The sequence below is a fragment of the Bos indicus genome, chromosome 11 (genome assembly GCF_029378745.1).
Source record: "Bos indicus isolate NIAB-ARS_2022 breed Sahiwal x Tharparkar chromosome 11, NIAB-ARS_B.indTharparkar_mat_pri_1.0, whole genome shotgun sequence".
In the NCBI taxonomy this organism is placed as follows: Eukaryota; Metazoa; Chordata; class Mammalia; order Artiodactyla; family Bovidae; genus Bos; species Bos indicus.
Genome location: NC_091770.1, coordinates 70,712,569 through 70,733,531, shown reverse-complemented (window position 1 = coordinate 70,733,531; position 20,963 = coordinate 70,712,569). Strand labels below are relative to the sequence as shown.

At 38.0% G+C, this 20,963-nt stretch overlaps 2 protein-coding genes across 2 annotated transcripts in view; one reads left to right on the top strand and one right to left on the bottom strand.

Annotated features, from left to right (window-relative positions):
* The window catches only part of SPDYA (speedy/RINGO cell cycle regulator family member A), a 47,450-nt gene extending 40,744 nt beyond the window's left edge, over positions 1-6,706 (top strand). Inside the window, exon 7 of the mRNA XM_070798948.1 lies at positions 6,399-6,706. Within this exon, the coding sequence (XP_070655049.1) occupies positions 6,399-6,487 (89 nt within the window). The 3' untranslated portion in view covers positions 6,488-6,706. The remainder of the gene's footprint in view (positions 1-6,398) is intronic.
* On the bottom strand, positions 3,395-19,422 carry TRMT61B (tRNA methyltransferase 61B). Its single transcript, XM_070798945.1, has 7 exons — positions 18,693-19,422; positions 16,017-16,119; positions 12,486-12,676; positions 8,387-8,478; positions 7,657-7,883; positions 6,872-6,949; positions 3,395-6,787 (listed from the first exon to the last, which is right to left on the bottom strand). The coding sequence occupies exons 1-7, from the start codon at positions 19,404-19,406 to the stop codon at positions 6,744-6,746; spliced, it is 1,449 nt and encodes a 482-aa protein (XP_070655046.1). The 5' UTR covers positions 19,407-19,422; the 3' UTR covers positions 3,395-6,743.
* Between the last annotated feature and the right edge of the window lie 1,541 nt (positions 19,423-20,963).

The following is a 20,963-nucleotide window of genomic DNA, read 5'->3' as shown; positions in this document are numbered from 1 at the left end:
TATAGATGAACACCCTGACACCTGGCTTAGGATATATAAGTCCTATATAGGAAGAAACAATTACTTTCTTATTTCTGTTTTGTTCTCAGTATTAACTCAAGGCTAATGTAAAACCTATTGTTTCAGGGTGACAGAGGGTACAATACAAAGAAAAATTATTTTCTTTCTGGCTTAGTTCATTCTGTATAATAGGCTCCAGAGCCTATTAAAAAGAAATGTATTCTTTTTAATGGCTGAGTAATACTCCATTGTGTATATGTACCACAGCTTTCTTATCCATTCATCTGCTGATGGGCATCTAGGTTGCTTCCATGTCCTGGCTATTATAAACAGTGCTGGGATGAACATTGGGGTACACGTATCTCTTTCAATTCTGGTTTCCTCGGTGTGTATGCCCAGCAGTGGGATTGCTGGATCATAAGGCAGTTCTATTTCCAGTTTTTTAAGGAATCTCTACACTGTTCTCCACAGTGGCTGTACTAGTTTGCATTCCCACCAACAGTGTAAGAGGGTTCCCTTTTCTCCACACCCTCTCCAGCATTTATTGCTTGTAGACTTTTGACTGGCATGCAGCCATTCTGACTGGCATGCAGCCATTCTGACTGGCATGAAATGGTACCACATTGTGGTTTTGATTTGCATTTCTCTGATAATGAGTGATGTTGAGCATCTTTTCATGTGTTTGTTAGCCATCTGTATGTCTTCTTTGGAGAAATGTCTATTTAGTTCTTTGGCCCATTTTTTGATTGGGTCATTTATTTTTCTGGAATTGAGCTGCAGGAGTTGCTTGTATATTTTTGAGATTAGTTGTTTGTCAGTTGCTTCATTTGCTATTATTTTCTCCCATTCCGAAGGCTGTCTTTTCACCTTGCCTATAGTTTCCTTTGTTATGCAGAAGCTTTTAATTTTAATTAGGTCCCATTTGTTTATTTTTGCTTTTATTTCCAATATTCTGGGAGGTGGGTCATAGAGGATCCCACTAATGCCTATATATGGAATTTAGAAAGATGGTAATACACAGAAGAACTGTACAAAAAAGATCTTCACGACCAAGATAATCATGATGATGTGATCACTGACCTAGAGCCAGACATCCTGGAATGTGAAGTCAAGTGGGCCTTAGGAAGCATCACTACAAACAAAGCTAGTGGAGGTGATGGAATTCCAGTTGAGCTATTTCAAATCCTGGAAGATGATGCTGTGAAAGTGCTGCACTCAATATGCCAGCAAATTTGGAAAACTCAGCAGTGACCACAGGACTGGAAAAGGTCAGTTTTCATTCCAGTCCCAAAGAAAGGCAATGCCAAAGAATGCTCAAACTACTGCACAATTGCACTCATCTCACACGCTAGTAAAGTAATGCTCAAAATTCTCCAAGCCAGGCTTCAGCAATACATGAACCGTGAACTTCCTGATGTTCAAGCTGGTTTTAGAAAAGGCAGAGGAACCAGAGATCAAATTGCCAACATCCGCTGGATCATGGAAAAAGCAAGAGAGTTCCAGAAAAACATCTATTTCTGCTTTATTGACTATGCCAAAGCCTTTGACTGTGTGGATCACAATAAACTGTGGAAAATTCTGAAAGAGATGGGAATACCAGACCACCTGACCTGCCTCTTGAGAAATCTGTATGCAGGTCAGGAAGCAACAGTTAGAACTGGACATGGAACAACAGACTGGTTCCAAATAGGAAAAGGAGTACGTCAAGGCTGTACACTGTCACCCTGCTCATTTAACTTATATGCAGAGTACATCATGAGAAACGCTGGACTGGAAGAAGCACAAGCTGGAATCAAGATTGCTGGGAGAAATATCATTAACCTCAGATATGCAGATGACACCACCCTTATGGCAGAAAGTGAAGAGGAACTAAAAAGCCTCTTGGTGAAAGTGAAGAGTGAAAAAGTTGGCTTAAAGCTCAACATTCAGAAAACAAAGATCATGGCATCTGGTCCCATCACTTCATAGGAAATAGATGGAGAAACAGTGGAAACAGTGTCAGACTTTATTTTTTGGGGTTCCAAAATCACTGCAGATGGTGACTGCAGCCATGAAATTAAAAGACACTTACTCCTTGGAAGGAATGTTATGACCAACCTAGCTAGCATATTCAAAAGAGACGTTACTTTGCCAATAAAGGTCCGTCTAGTCAAGGCTATGGTTTTTCCTGTGGTCGTGTATGGATGTGAGAGTTGGACTGTGAAGAAGGCTGAGCACCGAAGAATTGTTGCTTTTGAACTGTGGTGTTGGGGAAGACTCTTGAGAGTCCCTTGGATTGCAAGGAGATCCAACCAGTCCATTCTGAAGGAGATCAGCCCTGGGATTTCTTTGGAAGGAATGATGCTAAAGCTGAAACTCCAGTACTTTGGCCACCTCATGCGAAGAGTTGACTCATTGGAAAAGACTTTGATGCTGGGAGGGATTGTGGGCAGGAGGAGAAGGGGACAAGAGAGGATGAGATGGCTGGATGGCATCACAAACTCGATGGACATGAGTCTGAGTGAACTCCGGGAGTTGGTGATGGACAAGGAGGCCTGGTGTGCTGCGATTCATGGGGTCGCAAAGAGTCAGACAAGACTGAGCGACTGAACTGAACTGAACTGAACGATAACCCTGTATGCGAGACAGCAAAAGAGACACAGATGTATAGAACAGTCTTTTGGACTCTGTGGGAGAGGGAGAGGGTGGGATGATTTGGGAGAATGGCATTGAAACATGTATAATATCATATAAGAAACTAATCGCCAGTCTAGGTTCAATGCAGGATACAGGATGCTTGGGGCTGGTACACTGGGATGACCCAGAGGGATGGTACAGGGAGGGAGGTGGGAGGGGGGGTTCAGGATGGGGAACACGTGTACACCCATGGCGGATTCATGTTGATGTATGGCAAAACCAATACAATATTGTAAAGTAATTAGCCTCCAATTAAAATAAATAAATTTAAATTAAAATAAAAAAGAAAAATTGTTTATACATACATTTGACCAATAAACATTTATATTCATTTTCCCTCAGGTTTAACAAGAGAGTGAGCTAATTGGGGCTGGGGAGGTTTAAGGATAACATGATATTATCAAGACAGTGGTCATTCTCTTACTGCCTTAGCAGTTGTTGATGCCAGTAGTGGCCTCTATTCAGCGAAATTCTCTTCCTGCAGTTCACATAAGGTTATTGGAATCACCTAAGGTTTGTGGTTGCAGACAATTCATTCTCTAGGAGAGATACAAAGAACTGATGCTCTGCTCTGGGCTTTTATGCTAAAACTAGCAATAGATGGTATCCATGCTTCCATCCTTCTTTCAAATACAAGCAACTTCTTGTTTTTCAGGTTAAAATCATGTTTTTCTACCTTAGCATTTTTTTTCTCAAAACAACGTGTTCAAGAAACAAGTTTATGTAAACATTTATAACATTTATTAAGAATAAAATAGTTGATTTTGATAAGGTTGTGGGAGATAGATGAAGCTTTCTGTACAAATTTACATGCATCACAATCACCAATCATGTACTAAGCTACCTTATAAAGGTTTAAACAAATAATTTTTCCTCAAAAATAAATCCTTCTCATTTAACACTTGACTCCACCAAGAAATCCTGAAGTGGCACTATGATATTCATTTTACTGCTGAATAAACAAACTCAGAAAAGTCACAGTTGCATAGTAAAACAGCAACAACAAAAACACCAAGATGGAACCCAGTTTTATCTGAAGAGATAGTACATGTTTATACCAACTAAATTACCTATTTTAAGCCTGTGGCACCTAGGCTAATCTATCTGAAACATGGGTACATATTATTATGTATTATCTGAGGACTCCCCAGAGTTTAGAGTGAAGTCAAGGGAAAGAAAGCAATACACCAGACCTTACTCCTGGGTCATGTAGACAGGCATGAGACATTCCAACTGCTATATAATCTAAAAGCAAATAATTTTCTCTCAAAAATAAATCATTGTCTGAATTTGCTTATTTACTTTTGTCATTACCACTGTTCTAGTCATCCCATTTTAAAATCCTTAGTGAAGGCATAATCAGGGCTTATAAATTACCAATGCTAATTATATAATCAACATTTACAAGCACAAAAGATTTCAAAATTAACTCTGCAGGGTAAGAGACATAGTGAAGGCTGTTCCAAGGAAGTAATTTATGAGCTGGGTGTTGACTGAATCCTGTTCAGCCCAGAGAAATAAGGGAAAGGGCTTCGGAACAGTGGATGAAAGTTTGAGTATATATAGCTTCTCTCCCTTTACATCCAGTGAACCACCAGCTTATCTGGTTCTTCCTTTACAATAATTTTTTAGATTCTCTCCTCTTCCACCATTCCTAGTTGTATATTACTTCTAATGACCTCATAGTTGTACACTATGTATTAGAATGAAATTTCCCATTTAATGGTTTTTCCTTCCTTTAAATACTCAGACACTGCTAACAGACTTTTAAAAAATACCTGCTTTTGCATAAACACGGAAACTGAAACTTAACTTTCCTACTGATTCTGAAGTAAGTTCAAAATCAAAGTTTTCCACAGTCCATGAGCTATATACTTACATTTCCCCCTAGAACAACCAAGTCAACATTGATGAAATAATACCTGCTCCAGTGTAGGCTTCAAAGCCATCAGCAAACTTTTACTGACCATTTACTGGGTAGAAAAGTCAGGACTTCTGGAAGTTACTAGGAAGACAGTTGTGAGTCAGTCACAGACCTTTAGGAGTATTTTATGGTAAAATGAGGGGCAGACATGAACCGAGAAAGCTAACTTTAGAAGAGGGCATCTGTCCTACAAACTGAATTATAAAGATGCTTAGTATTCAATGAAGAGATGGATAAAGGGCTTAAACTGGACTTTGATTAAATATACAAATAAATGTTTATTTTCTTCTGTAGTTTTGTTTTCAACTCATTATTAGAATCGACACTGTTAGGTCTTGTGCAGTTCAACGTCTACTGAGCAGTGTACCAAACCAATTATTCTACATGAAACAGGAGAAAGCACAACTTTTCTCTCTTCTTTAAGTCATCCCCTTCTCCAAAAAGTACAATTAGGGCCTGCGTTCAAAACAATAAATGAAGGACAGAATTTCACTAGCAGTTAAATAGAAGGGCAGAAGAATGGGGAGTATTCCATGATGGAATTTAAAAATGTATATTAGAACTTCTATACACCTGGAAATGTTATAAAAACTTTAAAGCCATTATTATTATATGAGTGTTCAGATACCACCAGAAATAGTATGAGAAGACTTCTCTGCTTGTGATTTAATCAGTTCTCTAAATGCAACCAAAGTGATTTTTTTTCAAAACACAGATCTAAGCATGTTACCCCTTACTTCACTAAATCCTTCAGTAGCACCCCATTTTTCTTGGGTTAGACCAACTCCATAACAGGTTTACAAGATCCTGCATGGCTTGACCCCTACCTTCTTTTCAGTCTCTTTCAGTCAACTGCAATATCACTGACCCTTTTTGTGCTCATTTCCCTTGCTGTAATTAACTCTGTAATTACCCTTCAGGTCTTGGCTCAGTTGTCACTTGCACAGGTAATTACTTTACCTGAGCAAAATCTCTATTGTATCCTGTACTTTGCTGAAGCATTTATAACAGTTCTGGTTTTATATTTGTGTGATTTTCTTTAATGTCCATCTCTATGATAAGGTGTAAAATCAAGGCAGAGATTTTAGACTAGATTTTTCCACATAATGAAAAGTATGTAAAATGTTTTTTAGGATATGTATATTAAGTAGTTCTAGCCTAAGAGATAAGTAGCATTTATCCTTACAGGCACTACTACTTCAAAACCTATAAAAATCTATATTTAAACAATAACCATAAGTTTATGTTTATCTGTAAAATATGGATAACCTCAAGGATGAGCAACACATATTAAATAGAAAGACATTATAAAGTCCTTAAGACATGTAAGGCACATGGTAAATGCTAAATGACTGGTGCCTATGAATAATAAAATCTAGTCCTAATTAGTTCATATTTATAAAGTGTATCTCTCCAAACTTTTTTTTAGCTGCATAATGCAGCTTATAAGATTTTAGTACCCTGACCAGGGATTAAACCTGGGCCATGGCAGTGAAAGTGCCAAGCTCTAACAACTGGACCACCAGGGAACTCCCCAAACATTTGACTTATATAACAACAGAATAATTCTGATGTTCTTTCAAACTGTTAAAATAATTCTGTGAAGGGCAAAAGAGATTCAAGAATTGTGACATCTTTTGTTACAATTTTAAAGATAGTGATATCATTATCAGTTTTTTTCTTTATTATTTACTATAGCCTAGACTTGTTATTTTTTAAGATACAAGCCATTAAGGTATATATTTAAAATACACAGATACATAAAATTTACCTCAAAATGCATATTTTATTTTGGTAGCCAATGACCATCAATCAAAGAAAGAAAAGAAAACTAATTTCATGAAGAAAGACAAATCTATGGAGTGGTTTACAGGAAGTGAAGAATGAAATGGCTCAACTAAACCAACTTGGAATCATTTACTACAAAATGCCAAACTGCAAGACAAGTGTCAAAATGGGACATTTAAGCAGTTTTGAAATGTTACATGTTTCTCCAGCTTTTATTACTTTTCAAAGTTACATGTAAAAGTTATACAAATCATAGTGATAGTTAAAAATACCAATCTATGAAAGTAGTGATTTTCAATAAAAAGTTCTATTTTGATACTTTTCAAGTCTTCAAATCAGTTGTTATCTGAGGTACTCAGTTAAGTTGTGGTTTGCACTTCCTCAACTTGACAAGAAAAGCTAAATTAAGGGGAGAAAAAGGTAAGATGATTGCAATAATGAGAAGAAAACACCATATAATATAGCCTGAAAAAAATTACTCACCTGTATGACCAATTTGCCAGTGTATAGGTCTAGCAATATAGGGAAATGATCCATAAGGAAAATCAGAATGTGATTCTTCTGTTATAGAACAAAATACGTATTATAAGCTACATAAAATATTTGACAATTGGTTTACAAAAGTGTTAAACAACAAATTACTGTCCCTTTCTTGTAAGTTTTTTCTCTCAGTTTTTTGTTTTAGTATAGTGTTTGTTTTGGAGCTATTCTGACAGTTATCTTACAGAAACAACTTGTCGAGGATTACATGATAAACTTTATATATGGTTTTATTACCAAATGAATAAGCTCATATCATAAATCTATAGATGACTGAAAACTTGTTTATAGTCTAAATAATGTGTACATACAATAAGGAACTAAATTTAGTTCTTGGAAAAATTCCAGCAGCATACTAGAAGTTGCTTTTTGGAATATTAGCTATTTGCATACCAAGTCCTATTGAATTCTTTCCCTTCAGTGATAATCACTGATCTAAATTTAAAACATTCTTTAGTGTATTTCATAAGCCAACCCCCTTGTCACAAATATGAATATTTTAAGAAGTTCAATTCTTCAAAGGTATCAGAGTTTTACATAAAAGGCAGGAAAAGTCATGATTCTTTCTCTTAGAGATTTTAACTTAATAGAATAAATACATTTCAATTTCCATAGGATAAAATAATAAATTCCTGATATATACTTTTATAATGTATTGCTCATACACTCAGGAATATATTCTCCATTTATTATTGCAGACACATGCATAAAATAGAATTGAAGCTCACCATGGTCATCATATTGAAACATCTCACCTTCAATTCTAATTTTTTCTTGAGAGTGTGCTTGTAAGTCTGTGTTGATTTTAGGTTCTACTTTTTGAGCTAAAATTCCATTTTTCTGTCTTGCAAGGCAAACCAACCAATCTCTGACAATAACTTCACTTATCTTTTCACATGAGAGGGCAAGTTCACAGATGCGAATTCCATCTAAAAGTTCAATAACCTGTGTGATGCTTTCAAAAAAGTGAAAAAGTACTTTAAACTTCTACTACAGCAATAACTTTAAGTTCACTATACCTCTTATCCCAATTTAAATGCTATACTTAAATCAAGACAGGAGGAAAACAGTAACAATGCAAGTTAGGGCACAGAAGAGAATACTAAATAAAAAAATATAGATTACACTTTTAAAAACTTTTCTTCTAAATTGTCAGAAGAAATAGCCATCTTATATCACTGTTTATGTAAAGGATGATTTAACCAGAAATATAACTAAATTTGGGACATATGCTCTTTCATAACAGTTTTATGAGATAAAATATATATCTAACTCAGTTACAAAATGAACATTTTAGCCTAATATTTAAAACAAAAGTGTGTTTAAAATAACATTTAACTATGGCTGATTTATGTTGCTATATGGCAGAAACCAACACAATATTGTAAAGCAATTATCCTCCAATTAAAAATAAATTAAAAAAATAACATTACAAAAAAGAACAGTCACATTACTCACTTTGCTAGATATACAGCACATATACCACCCTGTTTAAGATTTGGGAATAAAACAGGCAAAGCAACTTGAGGATTCAACATATCCAAAGCTACCTATAGTGGGTAAAGAGAATCAGACTGAGTTTTGTTTAAATAAAGCATGTATTTTCTTTTCTTATTGTGGTGAAATGATACACTTTGGGAAAGCAGTTAAAATAGCCAGTTAAAGTATTTCACTTTTTAGAATACAGTACTGATGATGATCATTTTACTTCTCTCAAAAAGGCACATTTATTATTATACATTTTATCATAAATCTTGACTACATAAAAACTGTAATGCCAAGTCTTGTACTTGACAATATTGATAATACAGGAATCTTTAGCTACTTTTATACATACACATAAACACACGCAGAGTTGCCCCTTGAACAACATGGATTTGAACTGCGCAGGTCCACTTACACAAGGATTTTTTCAATAGTAAACACTACAGAACTATACGATCTGCAGTTGGTTAAATCTGAAGATGTAGAACCCTTGGAATGGAACTATGGAGAGGTTCAGTCCTGACTGTACGTTATACTCAGATTTCTGACTGCAAGCAGGATTGTTGCCTCTAAACTTTGTGTTGTTCAAAGGTCCACTGTATATATAAAATTTCAATGCTTTATTTTAGCCTTTTGCAATAGAAATTCACACTATCTCAAATGTGTATTTTTATGTTCAAAAGAAAACTTCTGAATATTAGAGATTCTAAAATATAAGAATCATGTCCCTTATTTCTTTACTCTTCATTCAATTGCAGAATACAAGGCTATATACTCAAAAGATGTCAAATGAATACAATGAGTAAGTGAAATTTTCAAAAAAATTTCATTGAAAACGAAAATAAATAGCCAAAATAGAAAACAACTGACTTACTGATAACTCCAGAAATCTAATCTAGTTGGCACATCCTTAAATTTACTAAATTAGAAAGTATTCTGTTCACATTTTTTTTAATAATGGGTCATCATTCGTTAATAATTTATTAACCAAATATTTATTGGGCAACTTCCATGTGCCAAGTATCTTGCTAAGTGGTAAAAATAAAATGGGAGCTTATGTTCTATTTTGTTTCATAGGAACTTATATTCTAGTTAAGGGATAGGCATTAAACAAAAATTCAATAAATATGTAATTCAGAGAGTAATGAGTGACATGAACTACAAGATTATAAAGGAGAAATGAAGGATAGAGTGACAGGGCAAGGAAAGGAAGTGCTATTTTATACATAAGCTGGTCATGGAGAGACCTGAAGAAAGTGATTAAGCTCACCCTGTGGAAATTTAGGGGGGAGTGTACTCCAGATGGAGAGAAGAGCAAATACAACTGCTCTGAGGCTGAAGCGTATTTGATGAGTCTGAGAAGGCCACTTAGGAAGGAATGATGCTAAAGCTGAAACTCCAGTACTTTGGCCAGCTCATGCGAAGAGTTGACTCATTGGAAAAGACTCTGATGCTAGGAGGGATTGGGGGCAGGAGGAGAAGGGGACGACAGAGGATGAGATGGCTGGATGGCATCATCGACTTGATGGACGTGAGTTTGAGTGAACTCCGGGAGTTGGTGATGGACAGGGAGGCCTGGCGTGCTGCGATTCATGGGGTCGCAAAGAGTCGGACATGACTGAGCAACTGAACTGAACTGAACTGAGAAGGCCACTATCGCTGCAGTGGGGACAAAAGTGGGAAAGTGGCAAGAGAAGAGTTCTCAGATGATGGGGATGTGGTGGAAATGGGGGAGGGAAAAATTATGCAGAATTTTACAGACTTTTAGCTTTATTCATGAAGAGAGAAGCCACTGGAGAGTTTTAGACATGGTCTGACTTTTTAAACTTTTTTGAGTGTGGTAAACATACCATAAAACTTGTCATTTCAACTGTATAATTCAGTGGCCTTACGTATATTCTGACTTGGGCAAGGAAAGCCTTGCAATAGCAAATAGCATTGAATGTGATAAGACAGAGCCAATTAGAATTAGGATTGGCTGTGAGATATGAGAGAAGTAAGGATAAATTCAATGTTTTTAGCTTAAGCTACTGAAAGAATGGAGTAAATTTTCCTCATTTACTATTGAGGAAAATGACTAAGACAATGGGAAGAACAAGCTTGGGGAGAAATATTTGAAAATTCAGATTTAGACATGAGTTTAAGATGCCTATTAGATATCCAAGTAAAGATCTCAATGACTAATCAAGGGGCCAACACTGTAGACATAAATGGATTTCTTTGATTGTAGTCTTATTATATTATTGACAAGGACCAAAAGTCAGACTACCAAGCAGCCTGCCAATCCAAAGCTCTTATTTATACTCGGCCAACAATATTACCATTCATTAGCCACTCAAATCAGAAATTTAGAGTCATTATTTTCTTTACCTTGAATTCTCTTTTGAGAATCTGTAGGGTTATGATGCTTCTGTTTGGATTAAAATTACCCAGTCCTACAAATCTATCTCTCAGTATTTCTCAAATTCATCCTACTGCTAATGCATAGAAACCAAACTTATGGTTACCAAATGAGAAACAGGTGGGAGCGATGAAGTAGGAGTTTGGGATTGCCAGATACAAACAGATTAGACTACTGTATAACACAGGGAACTATATTCAATGTCTGTTGTTGTTCAGTAGCCCAGTTGTGTCCAACTCTGCAACTCCATGGACTGCAGCACACCAGGCTTCCCTGTCTCTCACCATCTCCCAAAGTTTCCCCAAGTTTATTCACTGAATCAGTGATGCCAACCCCCATCTCACCCTCTCTCACACTCTTCCTCTGCCTTCAATCTTTCCCAGCATCAGGGTCTTTTCCAGTGAGACAGCTGTTTTGCATCAGGTGGCCAAAGGATTGGAGCTTCAGCTTCAGCATCAGTCCTTCCAATGAGTATTCAGGGTTGATTTCCTTTAAGATTGACTGGTTTGATCTCCTTGCTGTCCAAGAGATTCTCAATTGTCTTCTCCAGCACCACAGTTCAAAGACATCAATTCTTTGTCACTCAGTCTTCTTTATTGTCCAGCTCTCACATCCATACATGGCTACTGGAAAGACCATAGCCTCGATTATATGGACTTTTGTTGGCAAAGTGATCTCTTTGCTTTTTAATACACCATCTAGGTTTGTCATAGTTTTCTGGCCAAGAAGCAGTCATCTAATTTCATGGCTGCAGTCACCATCCACAGTGATTTTAGTGCCCAAGAAGAGGAAATCTATCACTGTTTCAAACTTTTCCCCTTCTATTTGCCATGGAGTGGTGGCACTGGATGCCATGATCTTAGTTTTTTTAATATTGAGTTTTAAGCTGCCTTTTTCACTCTCCTCTTTCACCCTCATCAAAAGAATGAAGTTCCTCTTCATTTTCTGCCATTAAAGTGGTATCATCTGCATATCTGAGGTTATTGATATCTCTCCGGAAATACTGATTCCAGGTTGTAACTCATTCAGCCTGGCATTTCACATGATGGACTCTGTATATAAGTTAAACAGGGTGACAATAAACAGCCTTGTCATGCTCCTTTCTCAATTTTGAACAAGTCAGTTTTTCCATATAAGATTCTTACTGTTGCTTCTTGACCCGCAGACAGGTAAGATGGTCTGGTATTCCCATCTCTCTAACAGTTTTCCAGTTTGTTGTGATCCACACAGTCAAAGGCTTTAGCATAGTCAATGAAACAGCAGTAGGTGTTTTTCTGGAATTCCCTTGCTTTTTCTATGATCCAGCAAATTTTGGCAATTTGATCTCTGGTTCCTCTGCCTTTTCTAAACCCAGCTGTGCCTCTGGAAGTTCTTGCTTCACATAACTTTGCAAGTTACAGTCCATGGGGTCGCAAAGAGTCGGATACAACTGAAGTGGCTGAGCATGGCACTCATGCCACAGGCACATTTATTAACAACTCTGGCACCTAATTCAGTATATATCTCTGCCCTAAATCCCACCATGATATTAAAGGAAAATATTCCCCCCACTCTTAGAAATGGAAATGGGACAAATAATGAAGATCCTTTTCCATACAAAAGAAGTGTGGTCTTTGTTTTTTTTGTACTCAGTATTAGGTAATATCATAGGACCCACTTTAGAAAACTTACCGCATCAAATGTTAAAGATTGTATGTCTTCGGTTGCTCCTAAAATATCCTTATGAATAAAATCTACATTGTCTGGCCACTCTTCTACATGACTTATTCTCCATGAATCACGCCAGTGTCTATAATTCTTCATAGCCAGTTTGTGGTGGTCCTTTCGAATTTCGAAACTTATGACTCGTCCTTGTGATCCGACTTAATTTTAAAAAAAATTATGACAGTACATAGTATAAGTCAGTTTATTAAAAATGTCAAAAATTTATTTTTCAAAGATATTACATGGATGTGAAAAAATAATTCAAATGGTTCAAGGTTACAAAAGTCTCTATCCTATCCCAAATCCCCAGTCAGTCTCCCTCTTCAGAGGCAACCATATCACCACAGTTATTTACCCTTCCCAAGATAGTCGGTGCCTCTACAAGTGTGCAAGTATCTCTTTTTCTGTTTTTAACACAGGTTCCCATCATACATACTGTCCTTTCCCATCATACATACTTACCTTTCTTCTTATTTACCAATGGCATTTCAGTGATTAACAATCTATTGAATTTTTTAAAAGAGCTATTATGTTCCCTTGTATGGCTATGTTTTTTAACCAGTCACCTGCCAAAGAACATTTAGCTTGTTTCTCATCTTAGCTATTACAAACAATACCGCAGTGACAATTATTTTGCCTAGGTCTTTGTAAACATAAGCCATTTATATATATAGGATAAAGTCCTAAAAATGGAATTGCTGACTCAAAGGATATGTGAATTTTTTTTACTTTGAAAATTATTACCAAATTGTTCTCCAAAAAGATGATACCAATTTACATTTGACCAATAATGTATTAAGAGTGCCTATTTCTCCATACTTCCTCCAACAGAGTTATCAAACTTTGTATCAACCTAAAAATTGCATACAGTTTATCACTGTAGTTTTAACTTGCATGTCTTTTGTTAGGATGAAGTTAGGCCTTTTGGATACTTAAAAATACTTGGGGCTTCCCTTGTGGCTCGGCTGGTAAAGAATCCGCCTGCAATGTGGGAGCCCTGGGTTCAATCCCCGTGTTGGGAAGATCCCATGGAGAAGGGAAAGGCTACTCACTCCAGTATTCTGGCCTGGAGAATTCCATGGACTGTATAGTCCCGCTGCTAAGTCACTTCAGTCGTGTCCGACTCTGTGTGACCCCATGGATGGCAGCCCACCAGGCTCCCCCATCCCTGGGATTCTCCAGGCAAGAACACTGGAGTGGGTTGCCATTTTCTTCTCCAATGCATGAAAGTGAAAAGTGAAAGTGAAGTCACTCAGTCGTGTCCGACCCTTAGCATGGACTGCAGCCTACCAGGCTCCTCCGTCCATGGGATTTTCCAGGCAACGGTACTGGAGTGGGGTGCCATTGCCTTCTCCCTGTATAGTCCATAGGGTCACAAACAGTCAAACAAGACTGAGCCACTTTCACTTCACTTTCAAAGATACTTGTATTTTTGTGTGTGTCTGAGAAACTTTCAAACTATCATAGTAACACTGCAGTTTCACAGAAAACTACTACCTTTTAAATACAGCAATTAATTTTCTATCCCTCTCTATATGAGGTGATTTGATTTGGAGGCTGTCCCAGGTCAATCAGTCTATAGTTAAAATGAGTTTAAATTCCAGCATGTGTCTTTAAAAATGTAAGTCCAGCTGTAATTCATCATGTTCTCAAGGGATACAAATTAATGTTAATAGCAGCATAAGCTAACCGTTTAGAAAATTATGGAGCAAAAATATCCATCCTGAAGGTAAATAGCAATGGTTTCTTGATCATTCATAGGTTGGGATTATTCATGCTAAGTGACACTCCTCCAACACTATAGGTATTAGAAATATGGATACTCCTATCTCACAAACTTTTATAAATTCACTTTGTCAAATGCATTTAGGAATCAGTCACAGACTGTGAAGAAATGGCTGCCTTTAACTATGCACAGAAAAGAGTACAACAAAAGATGTGAGGAGCCCAAAATGAATTTCCTCACCCAGTATAAGCTGGATTATGTTTGTATGTGATGACATTAGGTAAAAAAACAAAAGGTTTAAGTTTAATTCAGTATATGTCTATCTGTAATCTTTATAAAATCTACCCTACACCTACATACACCTACATACATACATATAAAATCTACATACACCTACAACTGCTCTAACAATGTTTATTAGCTAAAAAAGAATGCACTAATAAAAACATGAACGATCTTTTTAAAAAAAATTTATCCAAAGAGAGTGCTGTCTATTATTAGGTGAGAAAGGGAACAATGCAGAGGCAGTCAAACAAGCCAAAGCAACCTTGACAATCAGAGGAATTCAGTGGCCAGAAGGAGCAGTAATCAGCTACAACAACAGTAACCAGAATTCAAGTGGAGGTAACATGAACAGATATGTTTACTATATACCTCTTGATTTTTGACCTTCAAGCAGTACTTTAACCAACTGACAATTTTTAGAGACTTTCTCTAAGAAAGGAAAATTCTTCATGATCTAGTTTTAGTAATAGTTTAATTAATTTATTCATGCACAATGATAATTCTTTGCCTCTAGTAGTATATGACTCTTCCCTAGCAGCTGACAGCCCTTTTCCCCCTTCTATAGTTTCTGATACTGAGTATTCATTTGGCACTATTATCAACAAAAACATGTACACGTTTGTGTACATGTGTACATGTACACAAGAACGTTCAGAGGAGCACTGGAGCACTGTTTACAACATTCAACTCAACTGCCCATCAACAGCAGAACGGATAAACTGTGCTTTACTTATAAAATGGCAACTAAAATGAAATAACCACTGCTACATGCAGTGACTGAACCTCACAAACAGAATGTTGAATGAAAGTAACCTGATTCAAAAGAATACAGTACTAAAGGATTCCTTTTATGTAAGATTCAAAACAGGCAAAACTCATCAATGGTGATTAAAGTCAGAGTAGTGGTTACCTTCTACCTTTGGATAGGATTAAGGACTGAGAGGGATTTGAGAAGGTTTCAATAGTACAATAATATTCCCTATCTTGATCTGAGTAATAACTACATGAGTGTGAGTGAGTGAGTGAAGTCACTCAGTCGTGTCCGACTCTTTGCGACCCCGTGGACTATAGCCCACCAGACTCCTCCGTCCATGGGATTCTCCAGGCAAGAATACTGGAGTGGGTTGCCACTTCCTTCTCCAGACATGAGTGTGGTCACTACATAAAAATTCACTGAGGTATACACTAATGATCTGTGCACTTTTCTGCAGCTGTGTTATGTTCTAATAAAAATTTCAGTTAAAAAAACAAAAAGCATGGAAGGGGCAAATAGAAAGCAGAGAGAGGGTTAGACAGAAAATGACTTGAATAAATGTACAAAATAGAAAAATCATTGCTTACATTTGATTTCAAGGAGAATGCTCTCTATCACAAAGTTACGTGAACATTTTCTGAAACATCTGTATCTATTTAACTTTCTGTTATTATGAACAGATTGAATGTTTTCTTTGTCATCTAAATTCAATTCATTTACCCTAGTCTCTTACCTGCTTTGGATAAAAATAAGCTCATTCCACCAGAGCCCGAGCCAGCTTCCAAAATAGTATCACCTGGGTGGATATTCATCATCGACAGTATCATATTTATATCCTATGATTGAAATACAGCAAGGGTGATTGTGTGGCCAATAAATACATACTAAGCACCTACTCCTTCAAATACCATGTTGGGCTTGGAGAAAAGTGGAGGGGGAAAAAAAGGATTAAACTTTGGCCCTTTCTACCAAAAGTTTATAGTTTACTTGACAAAATGAGAGATTGAGGAATCAACTAGCAAATACAGAAGGACTTAAGTATAATATTGAAATTACAGACAATAAGTAACATTGAGAGCTCTGAGAAAGAGAAATCAGCAGACTACCCTAGCTTAAAGACATAGAAAATGTAAGGAAACAGTCACAAGGTAGGGACAGCTTTCAACAAAAAAGAGGTAGAATAAAACACGGTTTGCTTATCTGAATCCAGGCTAAAGCATTTAAACTTAACATGGTAAGTAACTAGGATGTGTCACTGAGGTAATATAAATGGCATTTTATAAAGATTAATCTGTCAGGGCAATATAGGATGTACTAGAACTGAGAAAAATTAGAGGCAGAAAGACAAGTTAGGAAGTTATTACATAATCTGCATTAAATGATGAATTCTCATTTAGAATTAGGATACCAGGAACAGACAGGACATATTTGCCAAACTTTATAACTAAAGAATTGTTTTGTTAACAGGAATATCATGGATGATAGTAGTAATAGCTGTTTATTGCAACTTCACCAGGTGCCAGGCTTCTGTTAACTACGCAAACTGCTTTCAAATATTATCTTGTTTAATCAGAATAATAATGAGAAAATGGTCACCATTGCCATTATAAGGATGAGAAATCAGAAAGGTTAAGTAATTTGCCCAAAGTCACACAGCCAGGAATTAAGTGGGCAAGTAACACTGATGCCGAACTCCCAAACAGTTATAACAGTTGACTGTTATACTATTTGTTATAAATGCTATAGAAAGAAAAATGTAAATGTTAGCATTTATTTCATCATTCCCCCCAAGAGCAAACCTTTCGAAGTTGCTAATAAGTAACATATCAATTAAGTTTTTACTATCTTTTTCTTCTCTGGGAAAAGCTGCAGTGAAAATTCTAAAAAAAATAGGATCCTCTGTTGAATCACAAAAAAACTGTGTATTAAATATGGGTTCGGCTGCATAAGAAACTATTAATATTTAACAGGTACAGTGGTCCAATTGAAAGCCAAAATGTATTTTCTGAAATGATGGACTAAGACTTGAAGCAAATGATACATAGACACATAATATTTAAGGTGTACTCCTGAAAAAGTTTCAGTCACAAATTCAAAGTCTTTCAGACACACATATCCTTTCCCATTTGTCAGGCACATGGGAGCAGAGGTGGGAGGGGGCACAAATAATTTCACACAGGAGTGGGAGGCAGCTCCAGCAATCATTTCAATGAAATGCCCACGAGAAGCAGTTCTGTTTCCTTGGCTCTTTCATATAAGACATAGAAACACTTCATTATATATCACAATGTAATAATAATAGAAATAAATGCACAATAAACGTAATGTGCTGAAACCAACCTGAAAACACTGCCCCCCACCCCGCCCCCAGTCTGTGGAAAAATTGCCTTCTATGAATCCGGTCCCTGGTGCCAAAAAGGTTGGGGACCATTGCTCTAGGACATATGGTCTATGTTGAGAGCAAGGACTATAGTTCACCACTATACGTCCCTAAAATAGTGCCCTGAATGTATAAAGTTGGTGGTTACTTGCTGAAGAAATAATGAATGATTCTTCATCTAGGACTGGAGGAAGAGTTGCTATAATTACAAATGAATATTCTACTCAAGGACAGTGACTATGATGAATGATTAAAATAATCCACTAGCAATAGATATAAGACTGTAACAAGGAATTGGTAGGTAATTTCCTTTAAAGAATATCCCTTTTATGTTTAGTGTCTAATTTTAGCTGTTTTAATACAAACATTTTTCCCTAATGATAAAAGCATTTTTTGTTGATAAAATATATTTTGGTCACCTGATGTGAAGAGTGGAATCATTGGGAAAAAATCCTAATGCTGGGAAAGATTGAGGGCAGGAGGAGAAGGGGGAAACAGAATGAGATGGTTGGATAGCATCACGGAATCAATGGACATGAGTTTGAGCAAACTAAGGGAGACAGTGAAGGGCAGGGAAGCCTGGCATGCTGCAGTCCGTGGAGTTGCAAGGAGTCGGCCACAGCTTAATGACTGAACAACAACCTCTAATAACTTACCTCATTAAGTATGATGCTTAAAATATCACCAGAGATATCACCCCAAGAGTTCAACATTCTCTTGAAGGCTGAACCTGCAAACTTAAGTATTATGGGGAATAAATGTACATTCTTATTAAATGCCTAGTAAGTCCACATCACTCCATAATAGTAAGTCATTTTACAGATCAGAGAATCAAGGCTCCCAAGTTAAAATTAAAATCTGGCTGTTTCTTCCTAGAATTAGAAATCAAAAATATGCAAAAGTTATAGCCATTGGTTTAAAAAAAAAGTGAGAATAGAAACTTGAAATATTCTGAGAGGTGCTTTAAGTACATTAATCAGGTCTGTAGTACTGCATCCGTTTTGCTCTTAGTAACTCCCATGGCATTACCTTAGGATACGTTATGGCAGGCCCTCTTTGCATCAGTAACACATAATCCTCCAATGCCGGCCTCCTCAGCATGAAGTGCTTACCAGAGGAACTCCTCAGAATCTGGCCGGGGAACTTCCCCACGATCTCGCTGAACGGGACTGTCCCCCAATTACTATTTAAGTGTCCGGCGTTGCTCAACCTAAATAATTTTTTAAATTGTGTTTCTCTCTTCCCAGTCTCAGCTAAAATCAGCTCCCCAACCCGAAAAGGCACCACTCTGGAAGCGGACCAGGAAGAGGAGACGTGAAGGATTTCGTCCTTGGTGGCAGGCTGGACCAAGGCGGGCACTGAGGGACTCCTGGATCCCGGGTGTGCAGGATCCGACTGGCCCTGTTCTCCACTTGAGACCTCGCTCTCTTGAGGGGGTGACTCCTCTCGCGGAGTCGGGAGTCCGAGGCTTTCCAGAGACGACAGACATCTGGTCCCAAGTCCCCGGACGCGGGAAGGGACAGATGGAGGCGAGTCTGCGCCTGGGACTTTCCTCTGTGCCGCCTCGCTCTCTCTTTCTTCATTTCCCGTGTCTCTAGGTGAGGCCTTAAAACACAGTAACCGGCCTCTCTCGAAGGACTCTCGCCCAAGGCGGCGCAGGAAGAGACAGGTCCTGAATCCTGGAAACCTCTGGAGGAGCCGCAGTGGTAGTAGGACCAGACCCACACACCTCGTTGACAGCATGACGATCCGCGCAGGCGCAGTCGCAGGCGAGTGACGGAAGGCCCGGCGAGGCTCCGCCTCTCGCTGCGCGTAGCAGTGACGCAGCCTCCCGCGGCTGGACAACTATTGAGCGGGAAGAGCTCGGCTACCGCGCCTGTCTCCAAAGGGCGCGAGGTCCTCGCTGAGTAACTGTCCTATGAGTGTGTCCCTTTCCTGCGCGGGGGCGCGTTTTCCTCTTTGGAATGTGTTCAGACTAAACAATTGACCGCTGACACATCTCCACCAGCCTCGTCCGGGGACAAGAGGATTAACAGAGACACAGGCTGTCAAAGCGCTGTCTAAGCTGAAGTCTCGTATCAGAGTTAGCTCGCTAGTCATCAGGAACAGGAACGTCGCTCAGTAAAACTGGCCATGAGATGTGTTTTTACAGATTGCATTTGTACCTACCACCTGCTGACTGTCTTTCCTTTCCCCGCTGACCACCTCCTTCTTCCCCTGGTCTTAGAGAGTCCCTTTTGACCGGGCTCTGACCACTTGAATGTCCTCCCCAGGCCCTGGGAACAGCCACCCTAGATTACAATGATTGTGTCCACCGTGTGCTCATTTAACAATTGTTTTCAATAACTATAATACTAAAAGTATTTTACCCTCCTCAAAACTAAGCAAAATTTTAGTGTCTTAAAATGGGAAAGTGAAAGTGAAATTCACTCATTCAGGTCTGACTCTTTGTGACCCCCATGGACTTCTGCATGGAATTCTGCAGGCCAGAATACTGGGGTAGGTAGCCTATCCCTTCTCCAGGGGATCTTCCCCACCCAGGAATGGAACTGGGGTCTTCTGCGTTGCAGGCGGAGTCTTTACCAACTGAGCTATCAGGGAAAGACCTTTGCTAAAACAGGAGTGGCAGAGTAGAGGGGTGTTACAGGCTACATTTCATTCCCCACACCGCCCCACCACCCACCTCCAGCCCGCTAAATTCATGCACTGATGTCCTAACCTTAAGTACTTAAGAATGGGACTGTATTTGGAGACAGGGTCTTTAAAGAGGTAATTAACTTAAAATGCCATTAGAGTGAGCCCTAATCCAGTATGACTGCTGTCCTCCTAAGAAGAGATGAGGATCCAGATGGAACACCATGTGAAGACATAGGCCGAAAATGGCCATCTACAACCAAGCAGAGAAGACTCAGAGGAAACCAGACCTGCCAACACCTTGATGTTGGACTTCTAGCTTCCAGAACTGTGAGAAAATTAATTCAATTGTTTAAGAAAAAAGAAAAAGAGAGATTGACTGTGCTTTCTAATTCTCTCTTGCTGAATCTCTTTAAAAATTGTTATTTCCAGGTTTTGGCACCCCCCCCTCCGTTTTTAAATAAAAATGAATTTAACCCTAAAAACTAAACAAAATTAATAACGGGGGGAAAGTTATCTATGGAGTCTCATAGACATTTGAGACTATGAGACAAACAAAACAAAATCTCATTTGACATTAAATATCACTAACTTGTTTGCTTAATATTAATTCAGTCGGTAAAAGTTCATTGAGGGTTCGGCATTACAAGGTACATCAGATATTTA

Coding starts and splice junctions, on each gene's coding strand:
- TRMT61B (XM_070798945.1), bottom strand. CDS start 19,406: ATGCTGTCAACGAGGTGTGTGGGTCTGGTCCTACTACCACTGCGGCTC. Junction 6,950..7,656: donor GTTTCAATATGATGACCATG/GTGAGCTTCAAT, acceptor GTTCTATAACAG/AAGAATCACATTCTGATTTT. Junction 6,788..6,871: donor CTGGCAAATTGGTCATACAG/GTGAGTAATTTT, acceptor CCCTTAATTTAG/CTTTTCTTGTCAAGTTGAGG.